The sequence below is a fragment of the Procambarus clarkii genome, chromosome 4 (genome assembly GCF_040958095.1).
Source record: "Procambarus clarkii isolate CNS0578487 chromosome 4, FALCON_Pclarkii_2.0, whole genome shotgun sequence".
Taxonomy (NCBI): Eukaryota; Metazoa; Arthropoda; class Malacostraca; order Decapoda; family Cambaridae; genus Procambarus; species Procambarus clarkii.
In genome coordinates this window covers 22,854,701-22,874,376 of record NC_091153.1, presented here as the reverse complement: position 1 = coordinate 22,874,376, position 19,676 = coordinate 22,854,701, and the positions used below count along the sequence as shown (strand labels likewise).

At 47.4% G+C, this 19,676-nt stretch overlaps 1 protein-coding gene across 1 annotated transcript in view; it reads right to left on the bottom strand.

The window, feature by feature from the left end:
* The window catches only part of LOC123749362 (protein O-mannosyl-transferase TMTC1-like), a 589,924-nt gene that overhangs the window by 395,580 nt on the left and 174,668 nt on the right, over nucleotides 1-19,676 (bottom strand). Inside the window, 1 exon segment of the mRNA XM_069335441.1 lies at nucleotides 15,292-15,968. Within this exon segment, the coding sequence (XP_069191542.1) occupies nucleotides 15,292-15,668 (377 nt within the window). The 5' untranslated portion in view covers nucleotides 15,669-15,968.

The following is a 19,676-nucleotide window of genomic DNA, read 5'->3' as shown; positions in this document are numbered from 1 at the left end:
AGATCTAGGAGTTGATATCACACCAAACCTGTCTCCTGAAGCCCACATAAAAAGAATAACGTCTGCGGCATATGCGAGGCTGGCTAACATCAGAACAGCGTTCAGGAACCTATGTAAGGAATCATTCAGAATATTGTACACCACATATGTAAGACCAATCCTGGAGTATGCGGCTCCAGCAAGGAGCCCGTACCTTGTCAAGCACAAGCCGAAGCTGGAAAAAGTCCAAAGGTATGCCACTAGACTAGTCCCAGAACTAAGAGGCATGAGTTACGAGGAAAGGCTGCGGGAAATGCATCTTACGACACTGGAAGACAGAAGAGTAAGGGGAGACATGATCACAACCTACAAAATCCTCAGAGGAATCGACCGGGTAAACAAGGATAAACTATTCAACACTGGTGGGACGCGAACAAGGGGACACAGGTGGAAACTGAGTACCCACATGAGCCACAGAGACGTTAGAAGGAACTTTTTCAGTGTCAGAGTAATTAACGGATGCAATGCATTAGGCAGTGATGTGGTGGAGGCAGACTCCATACACAGTTTTAAATGTAGATATGATAAAGCCCAGTAGGCTCAGGAATCTGTACACCAGTTGATTGACAGTTGAGAGGCGGGACCAAAGAGCCAAAGCTCAACCCCCGCAAGCACAAATAGGTGAGTACAAATAGGTGAGTACACACACACACACGCACACACACACACGCGCACACACACACACACACACACACACACACACACACACACACACACACACACACACACACACACACACACACACACACACACACTATAGGAGCAATAAGAGTCATCACCAGTGTGGACTCAATTGCTGACAGAGATGCCACAACAGCTCAAGCCCTAAGGGAAAATCACCCACCCAGAGCTCCTAGTGATGGCGACATTCTACAAGTGGGGGCTACTGGAGCAGAGCGTCTCTGGGTGGCAGAATCTGTGGTCCATAGAGCAGCCTTGTCCTTCCCAACAGGATCAGCAGGTGGGTTCACACGACTAAAACCCAACCACATCAAGCAAATGATCAACACTGCACTGGGTGACATTGCACAGAGCCTCCTGGTGGGACTAATCAGATTCACCAACACATGTCTAGCTAGCAACATACCAGAGACCATAAGACCTATCTTTTTTGCAGCATCTCTCTGTGCTGTAAAGAAACAGGTCAGAGGGATCAGACTAATAGCTGTGGGCAATTCCCTCCGGCCTCTCGTCGCTAAGGCTGCTGCGAGAACAGTTAGCGAGGCAGCAGCCACCATGCTAAAGCCAAAACAGCTCGGGTTCAGCATTCCACAAGGGTGCGAGGCGGCAGCTCACGCAGTTCGAGCTCTCGTTGCCAACATCACAGACGAGAAGGCCCTTATCAAGCTAGATTTATAAAATGCCTTCAATTTGGTGCCGAGGGATGCTGTACTCCGTGCGGTTCATAGTCATTTCCCTTCCCTCTTCCCTTTTGTACATTCATGCTACAGTATGGATCTAAATCTACTTTTTGATCAATATGAAATTGACTTGCGAGAAGGCGTTCAACAGGGTGACCCCCTTGCTCCTCTCCTTTTCTGCTTAGTCATCAAACAAGTCACAGAGGTCCTGTCCAGCGAGCTTAACATCTGGTTTTTGGATGATGGTACCCTAGCTGGCTCCCAAGACTCCCTCCTGGAGGACATCAGAAAACTCCAGGAGCAAGGGACAATTTTAAGCCTCACCCTGAACTCTTCTCGGTGCGAAATATGTTCTAACCAGGGCATCGTAGAGAGAATAGCGTGTGTTCTCAATATATACAGACGTTCTCAATATACAGGCAGGACGACAACATACTGCTCAAGGCGCTGAACAATGCACAAACAACACGGCTCCAGTGAAGACCGCATCATTTCCGCACACCGGCAGACGGTCACCGTAAAGCTCCTGACCAGGAACACCAAAATACTGGAAAATATTAACAGTAAATTTGTTAAACAAAAACAACTCAGTGAAACTATGTTGTGAAACCTTTCCTACTATTTATTTAAGATGTAAATGAACGGCTTTTGTGGTCATTGATTCAAGAGAGATTGTTGCAAGAGGAGCAGCAATAACTGTCAGTGAAGGCAGCGGCAGTGGCGCTACCTCTCACAAAGCTGTCAGTAAACACACCAATATTGACAAGTTTACCCAAGTGTGAACGCCGTGAAGTTCATACCCAGCTGACTCTGGAAATATTGGGGGCTGTGTTCGGGGAAACAAGGGCAGCTATAGCTCGTGTCTCGAAGCGAATAATGCCAATCTGATCCCAAGATTTGACAGCCAATCTTGCACAGATGAGATTGGTACGGATTATCAGCTGACTAGTCAGCTGGGGGAAGGCCATTTCACAAATCCCTTAAAGATTAAGATTAGAATTTACCTTGTAGAATGACGCGGCAATTTTCAAAGTGGTTTGACTAGTTGCACATGCATACGCACGCACGCACGCACGCACGCACAGCCGAGTGGACAGCGCTTTGAGGTCGTAGTCTTAGGACCCGGGTTCCATTCCTGGTTGAAGCAGAAACAGATGGGCAGAGTTTCTGTCATCTGATGCTATTTTCTTAGCAGTAAATAAGCATCTGGGAGTTAGACCATCCCTACAGCCTGCGTCCTGAGGATGTGTGTACTCACCTGGTGGAGCTTGTGGGGGTTGAGCTCTGGCTCTTTGGTCCCGCTTGTGTCCCGTGTGTCTATGTGCGAGAGAGAAATATATTATATATATATATATATATATATATATATATATATATATATATATATATATATATATATATATATATATATATATATATATATATATATATATATATATGTCGTACCTAATAGCCAGAACGCACTTCTCAGCCTACTATTCAAGGCCCGATTTGCCTAATATGCCAAGTTTTCATGAATTAATGTTTTTTCGTCTACCTAACCTACCTAACCTAACCTAACCTAGCTTTTTTTGGCTACCTAACCTAACCTTACCTATAAATATAGGTTAGGTTAGGTTAGGTAGGGTTGGTTAGGTTCGGTCATATATCTACGTTAATTTTAACTCCAATAAAAAAAAATTGACCTCATACATAGAGAAAAGGGTTGCTTTATCATTTCATAAGAAAAAAATTATAGTAAATATATTAATTCAGGAAAACTAGGCTTATTAGGCAAATCGGGCCTTGAATAGTAGGCTGAGAAGTGAGTTCTGGCTACTAGGTACGACATATATATATATATATATATATATATATATATATATATATATATATATATATATATATATATATATATATATATATATATATATATATATATATATACAGAGAGAGAGAGAGAGAGAGAGAGAGAGAGAGAGAGAGAGAGAGAGAGAGAGAGAGAGAGAGAGAGAGAGAGAGAGAGAGAGAGAGAGAGAGAGAGAGAGAGAGAAGATATGATAAAGGAAACATAGGTCGAGAGACAAACGGCAGTTAGAAATGCGGGGTCCAAGAGCTATTAGGTCAATCCTACAGGCAAAGAAAGTAATTGTATTAGATACGCATGTGCGTGCACACGCACAGAGTCTGAGAGATGTCAGGAAAAGCTTCATATTGAGCTACATAATGGCTTCATAATGAGCCACGAAATAGCTTCACACTGAACCATTAAATAGCTTCATGAAGCTTCACACTGAGCTACAAAATAGCTTCATACTGAGCCACAAAATAGCTTCATACTGAGCCACAAAATAGCTTCATACTGAGCCAAAAAATAGCTTCGTACTGAGTCTCAAAATAGCCTTATACTGAGCCACAAAATAGCTTCATACTGAGCCACAAAGTAATACAGGCGCTGTGAGAGGAGACAAAAGCAAGTTCAATAAATATTTTAAACAAAATATTTGAGACCTTTGGAAAGAATGCATTAGTCAACCAGAGGCTGTAGAGGCGGGTCCCGAGAACTAGCGCTGAACTCTGTATAATCACATGGAGGAGATCTCCTTCACAACCTTATCAGATTGTAATAATCACTCAGAAAACTGAGTCATACAAACATACAATCCAACCCTGCAACTCTGAAATCCTTTGTTTTAGTGTTTAAAGACATTTCAAAAGGCGTTCGTATTTAATTAATAGCAACTAGTGCCATGAAAGTCAGTAAATGAAATCCAGCAGGTCGCATTGGAAAGACGCGGGAGTATACAAGAGGCGGATAAATTAAATTGACCAGTCAGGAGCGAGCTGTGGGGTGCTCAGCCAATCAGAGTCTGCTGGGCGTGGTGAAACGGCATGGAAGACCGTTGGGAAATAGAAAACAGAGATCACTGGGCGGCAGCATTCAGACGCTGGTGACGTCGACTTCGAACTAAAAATGTTGAGCATCTTTATTGGTCAACAGAAGGTTGCAAAGGACTGTAGTGACCGAAAGATGAGTCCGACGCGTACTTGTGGTGCTCCAGAGAGATAACATTGTCACCTGTAGCCAATATTTTGCCTTTAGACAAATAAAAGTGGAAAATTGATGGAGCTTGCAAGCCGACGTTGCCAGAAAATAACGAGAATGATGCGTAAATCACCTAAGATGACATCGCTTGCTGTTGAGAGGCGTGGAGGCTGTTCCGTCGCGTATCTTCACAGGAGAAATTAGTCTCAATAACTATTAATGAGACCTTGAGGGAGATTATGATCAATACATTAACACATATACCAGATGGAACCTATCCCAGCTGTCTTCCTGCCAAATTGAGGACTATTTTCAGTTATATTATTCAGTTCTTTGGCTTAGGTGCTGGAAGCGAAAGGCTGAAGTAATCTCTGCCCACATGTGGGTCACCGAAGTTGAACCTTATAAAAAGAAGGAATCAAAGTGAATAAAGTGCTGACCTGGAGAACAAGAAAGCTGGATAGTACAACGAGGAAACTGGCCTGGACAACGAGGAAACTGGCCTGGACAACGAGGAAACTGGCCTGGACAACGAGGAAACTGGCCTGGACAACGAGGAAACTGGTCTGGACAACGAGGAAACTGGCCTGGACAACGAGGAAACTGGCCTGGACAACGAGGAAACTGGCCTGGACAACGAGGAAACTGGTCTGGACAACGAGGAAACTGGCCTGGACAACGAGGAAACTGGCCTGGACAACGAGGAAACTGGCCTGGACAACGAGGAAACTGGCCTGGACAACGAGGAAACTGGCCTGGACAACGAGGAAACTGGCCTGGACAACGAGGAAACTGGCCTGGACAACGAGGAAACTGGCCTGGACAACGAGGAAACTGGCCTGGACAACGAGGAAACTGGCCTGGACAACGAGGAAACTGGCCTGGACAACGAGGAAACTGGTCTGGACAACGAGGAAACTGGCCTGGACAACGAGGAAACTGGCCTGGACAACGAGGAAACTGGCCTGGACAACGAGGTAACTGGCCTGGACAACGAGGAAACTGGCCTGGACAACGAGGAAACTAGCCTGGACAACGAGGAAACTGGCCTGGACAACGAGGAAACTGGCCTGGACAACGAGGAAACTAGTCTGGACAACGAAGGAAACTGGCCTGGACAACGAGGAAACTGGCCTGGACAACGAGGAAACTGGCCTGGACAACGAGGAAACTGGCCTGGACAACGAGGAAACTGACCTGGACAACGAGGAAACTGGTCTGGACAACGAGGAAACTGGCCTGGACAACGAGGAAACTGGCCTGGACAACGAGGAAACTGGCCTGGACAACGAGGAAACTGGCCTGGACAACGAGGAAACTGGCCTGGACAACGAGGAAACTGACCTGGACAACGAGGAAACTGGTCTGGACAACGAGGAAACTGGCCTGGACAACGAGGAAACTGGCCTGGACAACGAGGAAACTGGCCTGGACAACGAGGAAACTGGCCTGGACAACGAGGAAACTGACCTGGACAACGAGGAAACTGGTCTGGACAACGAGGAAACTGGCCTGGACAACGAGGAAACTGACCTGGACAACGAGGAAACTGGTCTGGACAACGAGGAAACTGGCCTGGACAACGAGGAAACTGGCCTGGACAACGAGGTAACTGGCCTGGACAACGAGGGAACTGATACTGGAAGCTGGCACAGGTAAAGGTCCTTGTATATTTGTCAATGTCAGATGTCGAAATGACACTCAAGAACTGTTTGGTTGTTGGGTAATCAAGCATCTGTTGTATTAGATAATAATTAAACTTATATTGGTTTAAAAACAACAAGTAATCAAGCAGCTAATGGATTTAAAACCTCCGTGTAATCAGGTTTCTAATGGAAGAAAAACAACCAAGATGAATTAGTAAGGTCATTTTTGTTTTAATATCATAGAAAATATATAGTTTTAGTGCAGTATCATTTTTGTTTTAGCTCATATTTATATTATTTTGCTGTGGTAACATTGCTGTCATATATATTGTCATACACATACTTATATAACAGATTGGGATATATGCTCTCCTGGAGATACGCAATAATTATTCCATGATACAACTGAAGACAACAATGTATATTCCTGCGTTATTTCGGCCAACTATACAGAGATAAAACACCACCAAATATATAAGTGAAATTTATTGTTGCAGAAGATTGATAAGAGGGCAGCCAAGCATGAGTTAAATATGGCCTCGGATAAGTCTACCTCCCTGACACGCCGCTTGGGATAAATGGTTCCTTCTATACTCATATATATCCCCCCTCGCAATTAATATGTCAAGGAAGAAAATGTCCTCCACGTAAAACATTGTAAATCTGGCGCATAACACCATTGTGTCAAGGCTCCATATGACACCAGACATGAGGATATTGATTAATTAATCCTTGAAGATTAACATCAATATAGCCACATAAATATATCGGAGAGAAACTCTCCTGGGAGTTGCTGGGAGTTATTGAAAATTATTTCCAGAGACTTTCCTATACTTTGGTTCATGCAATGGTTGGGGAAGGTTGTAGACGTCTTTGTCGACATGTGGGGCTTGCTGGACTAATCTCTACCAACAGGTGGGGCTCGCTGGACTAATCTCTACCAACAGGTGGGTTCGCTGAAGTAATCTCTGCCAACATGTGAGGTTCGCTGAAGTAATCTCTGCCAACATGTGGGGTTCACTGAAGTAATCTCTGCCAACATGTGGGGTTCGCTGAAGTAATCTCTGCCAACATGTGGGGTTCGCTGAAGTAATCTCTGCCAACATGTGGGTTTGCTGAGGTAATCTCTGCCAACATGTGGGGTTCGCTGAAGTAATCTCTGCCAACAGATGGATTCGCTGAAGTAATCTCTGCCAACAGGTGGGTTCGCTGAAGTAATCTCTGCCAACAGGTGGGTCGCTGAAGTAATCTCTGCCAACAGGTGGGTTCGCTGAAGTATTCTCTGCCAACATATGGGTTCGCTGAAGTAATCTCTGCCAACAGATGGATTCGCTGAAGTAACCTCTGCCAACAGGTGGGTTCGCTGAAGTAATCTCTGCCAACAGGTGGGTTCGCTGAAGTAATCTCTGCCAACAGGTGGGTTCGCTGAAGTAATCTCTGCCAACAGATGGGTTCGCTGAAGTAATCTCTGCCAACAGATGGGTTCGCTGAAGTAATCTCTGCCAACAGGTTGGTTCGCTGAAGTAATCTCTGCCAACATGTGGGGTTCGCTGAAGTAATCTCTGCCAACAGGTGGGTTCGCTGAAGTAATCTCTACCAACAGGTGGGTTCGCTGAAGTAATCTCTGCCAACATATGGGTTCGCTGAAGTAATCTCTGCCAACAGATGGATTCGCTGAAGTAACCTCTGCCAACAGGTGGGTTCGCTGAAGTAATCTCTGCCAACAGGTGGGTTCGCTGAAGTAATCTCTGCCAACAGGTGGGTTCGCTGAAGTAATCTCTGCCAACAGATGGGTTCGCTGAAGTAATCTCTGCCAACAGATGGGTTCGCTGAAGTAATCTCTGCCAACAGGTTGGTTCGCTGAAGTAATCTCTGCCAACATGTGGGGTTCGCTGAAGCAATCTCTGCCAACAGGTGGGTTCGCTGAAGTAATCTCTACCAACAGGTGGGTTCGCTGAAGTAATCTCTGCCAACAGGTTGGTTCGCTGAAGTAATCTCTGCCAACATGTGGGGTTCGCTGAAGTAATCTCTGCCAACAGGTGGGTTCGCTGAAGTAATCTCTGCCAACATGTGGGGTTCGCTGAAGTAATCTCTGCCAACAGGTGGGTTCGCTGAAGTAATCTCTGCCAACAGGTGGGTTCGCTGAAGTAATCTCTGCCAACAGGTGGGTTCGCTGAAGTAATCTCGGCCAACAGGTGGGTTCGCTGAAGTAATCTCTACCAACAGGTGGGTTCGCTGAAGTAATCTCTACCAACAGATGGGTTCGCTGAAGTAATCTCTGCCAACAGATGGGTTCGCTGAAGTAATCTCTACCAACAGGTGGGTTCGACAGTTAAACCTAGATCTCTTCTCAGAGCCAAGAGGTACAAAGTTATTTTCCAATCATAAGCATAAGTTATGAAGAAAGGCGGCGGGAAAGCACCTCACGGCACTAGATGACAGAAGAGTAAGGGGAGACATGATCACTACCTACAAAATTCTCAGAGGTACTGACAGGGTAGATAAAGATAAACTGTTTAACACGGGAGGTACGCGAACAAGGGGACACAGGTGGAAACTGAGTACCCAAATGAACCACAGGGACGTTAGAAGGAACTTTTTCAGTGTCAGAGTAGTTAACAGATGGAATGCATTAGGCAGTGATGTGGTGGAGGCTGACTCCATATATAGTTTCAAATGTAGATATGGTAGAGCCCAGTAGGCTCAGGAATCTGTATATCAGTTGATTGACGGTTGAGAGGCGGGACCAAAGAACCAGAGCTCAACTCCAGCAAGCATAACTAGATGAGTACACACACACACTCACACACACTTGTGTGTGAGTGTGTCTGGTAGGTCTGGGGGTCTGATAGCTGAACGGTCAGCGAGCAGGACTCGTAATTCTGTGGCCCGAGTTCGATTCCCGGACCACGCAGAAACAAATTGCAAAGTTTCTTTCACCCTGAGGCCCCTGTCACCTAGCAGTAAATAGGTACCTGGGAGTCAGACAGCTGTTTCGGAGCTGCTGCCGGTGTGTGTGTGTGTGTGTAAAAAAAAATAGTAGTTACAGTTGATTGATTGACAGTTGAGAGGCGGGACGAAAGGGCAGAGTTCAACCCCCACTAGCACAACTAGGTGAATACAACTAGGTGAATACACACACACACACACACACACACAGTGTGTGTGTGTCTCCCATACATTAAGCAGTGATGTGGTGGAGGCTGACTCCATACAGTTTCAAATGTATATATGATAGAGCCCAGTAGGCTCAGGAATCTGTACACCAGTTTGTAGACAGTTAAGAGGCGGGACCAAAGAGCCAAAGCTTAACCCCCGCAAGCACAACTAGGTGAGCACAGTTTCACACAAAATCAGAGGTGAACCGGTTCAGAGGTGACTATACCGGTTCATAAGTGACTGTATCGGTTCATAGGTGACTGTACCGGTTCATAGGTGACTGTATCGGTTCATAGGTGACTGTACCGGTTCATAGGTGACTGTACCGGCTCACAGCCCGTCCTCCAAACAAAGACCCAAAAGTGATTCCATGCACCCGCCAAACCCCCTGATTATGAATGAAAAACGGTTTACACACGACTCACAACTGCTGATGTTCGAACACTTATGGAACAAGTGCTTATGAATTTTGTTCGAACCACAACGCTATAAATGCTTCACCCACGTACTACAAATACAAATAATTGCCAAAAGAACCTAAAACACCTAACCTAACCTAACCTAACCTAACCTAACCTAACCTAACCTAACCTAACCTAACCTAATCTAACCTAACCTATGCCTATATATGCATAATATGCTAATTTATTATAATGTATTTATATATGAGAAAATTCCCGTTTTGAATGAACAGCATGTTAAAAGTTTATGATTGCGTCTGTGTGGTCGACCACTGGATGTAATAAACTTGAGTCAAGGACGGGTTGGTAAATGCTTCACCCACGTACTACAAATACAAATAATCGCCAACAGAACCTAAACACCTAACCTAACCAGTGGCTAAATATGCACAATATGCTAACATATAATAATATTAATTTATATTTGAGAAAATTTCTATTTTGAACGAACAGCATGTTAAAATTGCCGAATGCGTCATTGGGGTCGACCGCTGGATGGAATGGACTTGGTCTGAGGACGGGTTGTGGCTCAGAAGAGATTGTACGGGTTCAGAGGTGATAATGTCAGTTCAGAAGTGAGTGTGCGGGACCCATGACCAGTTGTACAAGCATTAGACCTAGTCGAGGATACTTCAACAATTATAAAAGCCTTGAAGGGGAACAAAGTTTGATACGGAGTATTACCTTTAATGTCGTTCCAATATATATATATATATATATATATATATATATATATATATATATATATATATATATATATATATATATATATATATATATATATATATATATATATATATATATATATATTATGCTTGACCTAGGTTAGGTTTGGTAGTGTTTTTTGTTTGTTGCATGACATATGTTTGTGGAGTTAATGTTGGAATCATATCAGGCGTTTATTTTCCTGATTTCTAATATAAAAGTTTACCAAAGGAGGATTGACTGGGCTCAAATCCTTAACTATTCATTCCTATTCACCCAGCAGTAATTGCGTACTTGTTTAGCCGAATGACCACGGGAGACATCTCCCGTCACGCAGGGTGCAGTCGCACCTCTTCAGATATCCAGTATCAGCTCTTGATACTCTTAATGGCTCAAAAGGGCCACCACTTACGGGCTATTCATGCCCGTGCCACCTTTTAAGTAGCTTATTCTTTATCAATCTATCCGCCGAATGGCGGGTCGTGCTCCAGGGAACAGTAGTGAGTAAGACTTACCCAGGACAACGGGAAGGGAAAGCTCTTAAGTCTGTTAACAGTAGTTAACAGTTACCTGTTCCTGTACCCACCTATGTAAAAAAAAATCTATACCATGATTGTTTATACAGAACAAGACATGAGATGCTCGCTTAACACATTCTTATCGGTGTTATATAACAAGATATATTCTTATATGGTACCATTGCTGACTTGAAATTCTGAATGCAAGTGTAGTTATCATTTGCGTAGCTGCTGACTGAGATAACCAAATATATGTGAACCTCACAGGACCTGAGGAGGCAGACAGCGTGCACACTGGAGGCAGGTGTGTGGAGCAACAGCGTGCACACTGGAGGCAGGTGTGTGGAGCAACAGCGTGCACACTGGAGGCAGGTGTGTGGAGCAACAGCGTGCACACTGGAGGCAGGTGTGTGGAGCAACAGCGTGCACACTGGAGGCAGGTGTGTGGAGCAACAGCGTGCACACTGGAGGCAGGTGTGTGGAGCAACAGCGTGCACACTGGAGGCAGGTGTGTGGAGCAACAGCGTGCACACTGGAGGCAGGTGTGTGGAGCAACAGCGTGCACACTGGAGGCAGGTGTGTGGAGCAACAGCGTGCACACTGGAGGCAGGTGTGTGGAGCAACAGCGTGCACACTGGAGGCAGGTGTGTGGAGCAACAGCGTGCACACTGGAGGCAGGTGTGTGGAGCAACAGCGTGCACACTGGAGGCAGGTGTGTGGAGCAACAGCGTGCACACTGGAGGCAGGTGTGTGGAGCAACAGCGTGCACACTGGAGGCAGGTGTGTGGAGCAACAGCAGGCACACTGGAGGCAGGTGTGTGGAGCAACAGCAGGCACACTGGAGGCAGGTGTGTGGAGCAACAGCGTGCACACTGGAGGCAGGTGTGTGGAGCAACAGCGTGCACACTGGAGGCAGGTGTGTGGAGCAACAGCGTGCACACTGGAGGCAGGTGTGTGGAGCAACAGCGTGCACACTGGAGGCAGGTGTGTGGAGCAACAGCGTGCACACTGGAGGCAGGTGTGTGGAGCAACAGCGTGCACACTGGAGGCAGGTGTGTGGAGCAACAGCGTGCACACTGGAGGCAGGTGTGTGGAGCAACAGCGTGCACACTGGAGGCAGGTGTGTGGAGCAACAGCGTGCACACTGGAGGCAGGTGTGTGGAGCAACAGCGTGCACACTGGAGGCAGGTGTGTGGAGCAACAGCGTGCACACTGGAGGCAGGTGTGTGGAGCAACAGCAGGCACACTGGAGGCAGGTGTGTGGAGCAACAGCGTGCACACTGGAGGCAGGTGTGTGGAGCAACAGCGTGCACACTGGAGGCAGGTGTGTGGAGCAACAGCGTGCACACTGGAGGCAGGTGTGTGGAGCAACAGCGTGCACACTGGAGGCAGGTGTGTGGAGCAACAGCGTGCACACTGGAGGCAGGTGTGTGGAGCAACAGCAGGCGAGGCCTTAATGACCTGCTCTTAAGGTCATATAGAATATGACAAGTGTAAAAAAGTTTGGGATATAAGATATGCAGGAAGACGCTGGGGGGGGGGGGGGGAAGACACAGCCTCAGGGTGGGAATGTGACAGGTAGGAGCAGTGAATGTTGTGGTGACAGGTAGGAGCAGTGAATGTTGTGGTGACAGGTAGGAGCAGTGAATGTTGTGGTGACAGGTAGGAGCAGTGAATGTTGTGGTGACAGGTAGGAGCAGTGAATGTTGTGGTGACATGTAGGAGCAGTGAATGTTGTGGTGACAGGTAGGAGCAGTGAATGTTGTGGTGACAGGTAGGAGCAGTGAATGTTGTGGTGACATGTAGGAGCAGTGAATGTTGTGGTGACAGGTAGGAGCAGTGAATGTTGTGGTGACAGGTAGGAGCAGTGAATGTTGTGGTGACATGTAGGAGCAGTGAATGTTGTGGTGACAGGTAGGAGCAGTGAATGTTGTGGTGACAGTTAAGAGCAGTGAATGTTGTGGTGACAGGTAGGAGCAGTGAATGTTGTGGTGACAGTTAAGAGCAGTGAATGTTGTGGTGACATGTAGGAGCAGTGAATGTTGTGGTGACATGTAGGAGCAGTGAATGTTGTGGTGACAGGTAGGAGCAGTGAATGTTGTGGTGACAGGTAGGAGCAGTGAATGTTGTGATGACCGGTAGGAGCAGTGAATGTTGTGGTGACATGTAGGAGCAGTGAATGTTGTGGTGACAGCTTTGAGCAGTGAATGTTGTGGTAACATGTAGGAGCAGTGAATGTTGTGGTGACAGGTAGGAGCAGTGAATGTTGTGGTGACATGTAGGAGCAGTGAATGTTGTGGTGACATGTAGGAGCAGTGAATGTTGTGGTGACAAGTAGGAACAGTGAATGTTGTGGTGACATGTAGGAGCAGTGAATGTTGTAGTGACAAGTAGGAGCAGTGAATGTTGTGGTGACAAGTAGGAGCAGTGAATGTTGGGGTGACAGGTAGGAGTAGTGAATGTTGTGGTGACAGCTAAGAGCAGTGAATGTTGTGGTGACAGGAGCAGTGAATGTTGTGGTGACAGCTAAGAGCAGTGAATGTTGGGGTGACAGCTAAGAGCAGTGAATATTGGGGTGACAGCTAAGAGCAGTGAATGTTGGGGTGACAGGTAGGAGCAGTGAATGTTTTGGTGACAGGAGCAGTGAATGTTGTGGTGACAGCTAAGAGCAGTGAATGTTGTGGTGACAGGAGCAGTGAATGTTGTGGTGACAGCTAAGAGCAGTGAATGTTGTGGTGACAGGAGCAGTGAATGTTGTGGTGACAGCTAAGAGCAGTGAATGTTAGGGTGACAGCTAAGAGCAGTGAATATTGGGGTGACAGCTAAGAGCAGTGAATGTTGGGGTGACAGGTAGGAGCAGTGAATGTTGAGATGACAGGAGCAGAGAATGTTGTGGTGACAGCTAGGAGCAGTGAATGTTGTGGTGACAGCTAAGAGCAGTGAATGTTGTGGTGACAGGAGCAGTGAATGTTGTGGTGACAGGTAGGAGTAGTGAATGTTGTGGTGACAGCTAAGAGCAGTCAATGTTGGGGTGACAGCTAAGAGCAGTGAATGTTGTGGTGACAGGTAGGAGCAGTGAATGTTGTGGTGACAGCTAAGAGTAGTGAATGTTGTGGTTACAGCTAAGAGCAGTGAATGTTGTGGTGACAGGAGCAGTGAATGTTGTGGTGAGAGCTAAGAGCAGTGAATGTTTTGGTGACAGGAGCAGTGAATGTTGTGGTGAAAGGAGCAGTGAATGTTGTGGTGACAGCTAAGAGCAGTGAATGTTGTGGTGACAGCTAAGAGCGGTGAACGTTGTGGTGACAGCTAAGAGCCGTGAACGTTGTGGTGACAGCTAAGAGCCGTGAATGTTGGGGTGACAGCTAAGAGCGGTGAACGTTGTGGTGACAGCTAAGAGGGGTGAACGTTGGGGTGACAGCTAAGAGCCGTGAACGTTGTGGTGACAGCTAAGAGCCGTGAATGTTGGGGTGACAGCTAAGAGCGGTGAACGTTGTGGTGACAGCTAAGAGCCGTGAACGTTTTGGTGACAGCTAAGAGCCGTGAACGTTGTGGTGACAGCTAAAAGCCGTGAATGTTGTGGTGACAGCTAAGAGCCGTGAACGTTGTGGTGACATCTAAGAGCAGTGAATGTTGTGGTGACATCTAAGAGCAGTGAATGTTGTGGTGACAGCTAAGAGCCGTGAACGTTGTGGTGACAGCTAAGAGCCGTGAACGTTGTGGTGACAGCTAAGAGCAGTGAATGTTGTGGTGACAGCTAAGAGCCGTGAACGTTGTGGTGACAGCTAAGAGCCGTGAATGTTGTGGTGACAGCTAAGAGCAGTGAATGTTGTGGTGACAGCTAGGAGCAAGAGAAGAAGCTGGAAGAGCTATGTAGAGTGTTGTGTGTGGGTTTATTTACTATTTGTGCCTGCAGAATCGAGCTATTAGCTCCTGGACCCCGGCTTTCTAACCAATCTATTTTCCTCTATTATGTCTACTACATATACTCTTACACGCGCGCACACACACACACACACACACACACACACACACACACACACACACACACACACACACACACACACACACACACACACACACACACACACACACACACACACATACACACACACACGGCCCCAGAAAGCAGCACGTAGCAGCTGTCTAACTCCCCGGTACCTACATACTGCTAGGTGAACAGAGCCACCAGGGTGAAAGATCAAACCGGCTCCCTGATCTCCCCCAGACACACGCACTACATACTGGACCATATGGTAGTGCGCGTTTTGGAGGAGTCCAGGTGTGCTGGTTCAGTCCCACCGATTATCCTTCATAATCGACTAATAGCCTCGTACGCTACTTACTGGTCCCGAAGACAAGAGACTGGGATAAACCTACCTGAAAGTGAGAATGGTGAAGGGTCGATACGACTTGTGGGAGCGCGGGTCGACCAGAGGCTTGCCCCAGTAGTCGTTGCAGAACACCTGGGACAGCGGGTTAGTTCCTAGCACGTCCGGGTTTGTTTTGATGGCGCTGACGTCGTCATGCACGAAGTCCCCGGTGAGACCGTTGACGTAGACGAGGACCCCGGCCACCCACACTGTCATGTACACCCAGGTGGGCGGCGGGTCCCCCGTCTCACGACCCTCGGCGCCCCCATGGCACCAGGATGATGAGGTAGAAGATGATGAGTAGGAGGTATAGAGCGAGGAGGATTTTCTTCTCCGCCGAGGCGAGCAGTGACAGGACGACAGGCACCCTCCGCTGCCATCCATCACGTTAACACTTAATAATTCCGTGCCAATACAGAATAACTTATTTAGTGGTATAGGCAGGACTGCCTGCCACCTTTGGGTCAATGATGGAACTGCTAGTTCATCTCTATACTCTCTCTCTGGGGTGCCAGCCTGACCAGGGCCACCATGACGACGTCGGAGGCACTCACAACACCCGACACTCACTATTCACTTCCTCACCATCACTCATCACTCGTTTGTCTCCACTTTTAAACGGAACCTTAAATTTTCTCTCGTGATTGGGAATTTTCTCCTCAGTTTTCATTCATTTCCATAATTCTGAAAGATGAAGAAATTTAAATGATGAATCGGCCACTTTACCTGGAGAGAAACGACACAAAAATATGAAATGAACGAAGACAAGAAAACGAGGTAAGGAAACAGTGAATTGTCACAGTATAACCCAACCACCCGCCACAGATGGTACTACCAGTCTATTATCTATAAAATAAATTGTTTATCTGTCTGTCTGTCTGTCTGTCTCTCTCTCTCTCTTTCTCTCTCTCTCTCTCTCTCTCTCTCTCTCTCTCTCTCTCTCTCTCTCTCTCTCTCTCTCTCTCTCTCTTTCTCTCTCTCTCTCTCTCTGTCTCTCTCTCTCTCTCTCTCTCTCTCTCTCTCTCTCTCTCTCTCTCTCTCTCTCTCTCTCTCTCTGTCTCTGTCTCTCTCTCTCTCTCTCTCTCTCTCTCTCTCTCTCTCTCTCTCTCTCTCTCTCTCTCTCTCTCTCTCTCTCTCTCTCTCTCTCTCTCTCTCTCTCTCTCTCTCTCTCTCTCTCTCTCTCTCTCTCTCTCTCTCTCTCTCTCTCTCTCTCTCTCTCTCTCTCTCTCTCTCTCTTTTTTTTTTCTTTTTCCGAGTGGAAGCTCCCACTTTCTCTATCTCACTCTTCAGTTCTCCCTTCTCTCGCGTCATTTCATACACACGCTCTCCCTTCCCATACCTCTGTCCTCCCATCTCACATCTCCGCTCTCCCATCCCTCACCACCAGCCACCCATCCCTCACCTGCACCCTCCCATCCCCTGCAACTCTCCCATCCCCCACCACTCTCTATCCCACCTACCACCAACCCCACACCTCCCACCTACCACCAACCCCACACCTCCCACCTACCACCACCAACCCCACACCTCCCATCTACCACCAACCACACACCTCCCACCTACCACCACCAACCCCACACCTCCCATCTACCACCAACCCCACACCTCCCACCTACCACCAACCCCACACCTCCCACCTCCCACCAACAACCCCACACCTCCCACCTACCACCAACCCCACACATCCCACCTACCACCAACCTCACACATCCCACCAACCCCACACCTCCCACCTTCCACCAACCCCACACCTCCCATCTACCACCAACCCCACACCTCCCACCAACCCCACACCTCCCACCAACCCCACACCACCTACCTACCACCAACCCCACACCTCCCACCTATCACTAACCCCACACCTCCCACCTACCACCAACCCCACACCTACCACCAACCCCCACACCTCCCACCTACCACCAACCCCACACCTCCCACCAACCACCAACCCCACACCTCCCACCAACCCCACACCTCCCACCAACCCCACACCTCCCACCAACCCCACACCTCCCACCTACCACCAACCCCACACCTCCCACCAACCCCACACCTCCCACCAACCCCACACCTCCCACCAACCCCACACCTCCCACCTACCACCAACCCCACACCTCCCACCTACCACCAACCCCACACCTCCCACCTACCACCAACCCCACACCTCCCACCTACCACCAACCCCACACCTCCCACCTACCACCAACCCCACACCTCCCACCTACCACCAACCCCACACCTCCCACCAACCCCACACCTCCCACCTTCCACCAACCCCACAGCTCCCACCTGGTCGGCCGAGCGGAGGAGCCGGTCGGCCGAGCGGACAGCACACTGGACTTGTGATCCTGTGGTCCCGGGTTCGATCCCGGACGCCGGCGAGAAACAATGGGCAGAGTTTCTTTCACCCTATGCCCCTGTTACCTAGCAGTAAAATAGGTACCTGGGTGTTAGTCAGCTGTCACGGGCTGCTTCCTGGGGGTGGAGGCCTGGTTGAGGACCGGGCCGCGGGGACACTAAAGTCCCGAAATCATGTCAAGATAACCTCAAGATAACCTACCCTCATACAGTAGCCCTCATCACAAGTGACACCAGACACCGCGACAACACAAGCAACACAAAGGGCAGCACAAACTATGACGGACCGTTGCAAGCAATCCAAGCCTCAACAATAGCAGAGGACAACACAGAGGCAGAACTGAGAAACAGCTCAACACATTGTGTAGTGCACAATGCAACACCTTAACACTTGACCTACATACACCCTGATATGCTATATATAGATATTGTACATTTGTAGGACTCTAACATAACACAAGGTTCCCGACTGGCTAAAAATTTTGACGCTGCAGAGGCCTAGTTAAACAAGAAAGCATGATAATGGTCCATTCTATCATCAGAAAAAGACACAAAATATTGTAGTGAAAGCGTTGACGTACAAACTGTCCAGCTGCTACTGAGGCATAGAACCATCGTTATCTAAAACTTTATCTCCCACAAAAACCCAAACTAGATAAGCGTTCTATGACTCGAGAAGTGAGAATGAAGTAGACTGATCATTTTAAAACTACAGTGAAGATAAAGCAAAGTCCCAGCTCAAGCGTCGCCACAGCCACGTCAGGTGTTGAAGCCGAGGATATGTGAGGAAACATTCACAGACAATTTCAGAAGAGTCTGTGGAGAAGTCAGCAGGAGATTCCAAAAAGTTTTCGCAATGGAGAAAGAGGAGGTGCCTGAACTGCAAGGGATGGTGCGAAACCAAGCAGCACTGGAGGATTTTGAGATCACCAGAGTTATAGTAAGGAGGTGCCTGCTGGAACCTGTACCACTAAGACTTGGCGATCAGAGTGGATCTTCTCCATGGCTACCGAGAGAGGAAGCGGGTGAGATGATCGCTTACTGTGATATATAAAAAGCGAGTGGAAATACGAGCATTACCTGAACATTAGAACACTGCACGTGTAGTGCCACTATTCGAAAATGAATATAGACAGAGAGTGTCATACTTTTAGCATGGGTTTAGGACAGCAAATCTTGCCTTACAAACTTTTGTTCAAATCTATGACCGGGCGACAAATATGAGACTTTACAGAGAATGGTGCGCATACTTTATACTTTTGGACTGTCGGAAAGCCTTCGATACAGTTCTCTCATGAGTCAAGTCCACAAGTTACGGGAAGACGCAGGAGTGGTAGTAAAGTGCTTAGGATGAAAATGGAGTGTCAACGCAACAAGAGAGACTGTAGAGTTGTGTATTATTACCAGCGGAGTCCCGCAGGGTCATTTCTAGGGCCATCTTTTTAATGGTGTATGTAAATTATCTTCCAGAAAAGACAGACGCCTTTACATATTTACCGGAATTTGCCTGAGGGCTACCATCTCACTCTAGTGGCCTCGACGGGGACAGGAAGTCTGTGGCTTATCAAACATCCCATCATTTTTCTTAACGATTTTACCCAGCTGGATTTTGAATTGCAACAATGTTTTGGCTCCTTGCAACTTTGGCGAGTAGGCGGTTCCAAGGACATATAACCCGGTGTGAGTGAAAAATATCTCCTGTTTTCTCTCCTACATTGTGGCTTGTTGAGCTTGAAACCGTTGCTCTTTGTCTTTGTTACATGTGACTTTTTAAAGAAGTGGCCTGGATCAATATCCTCCAAATTGTTCAGTATTTTAAACGTTTCGATGAGATCAGCCCTATCATGTCTGGTTTGCTGTGAAAAACTTGCACAGCAAATCAGACATGACAGACCCTGCAAAAGCCCTGCAAACATTGTGAAGAGTGACATACTGCAATAATCTACAGTATTACATGGAAAATCTGAACGGAAGTTCAGCATATTTCTCCCCCATGGTCCCCCATCCAGGCTCCTCATCCCTATTCGTCCATCT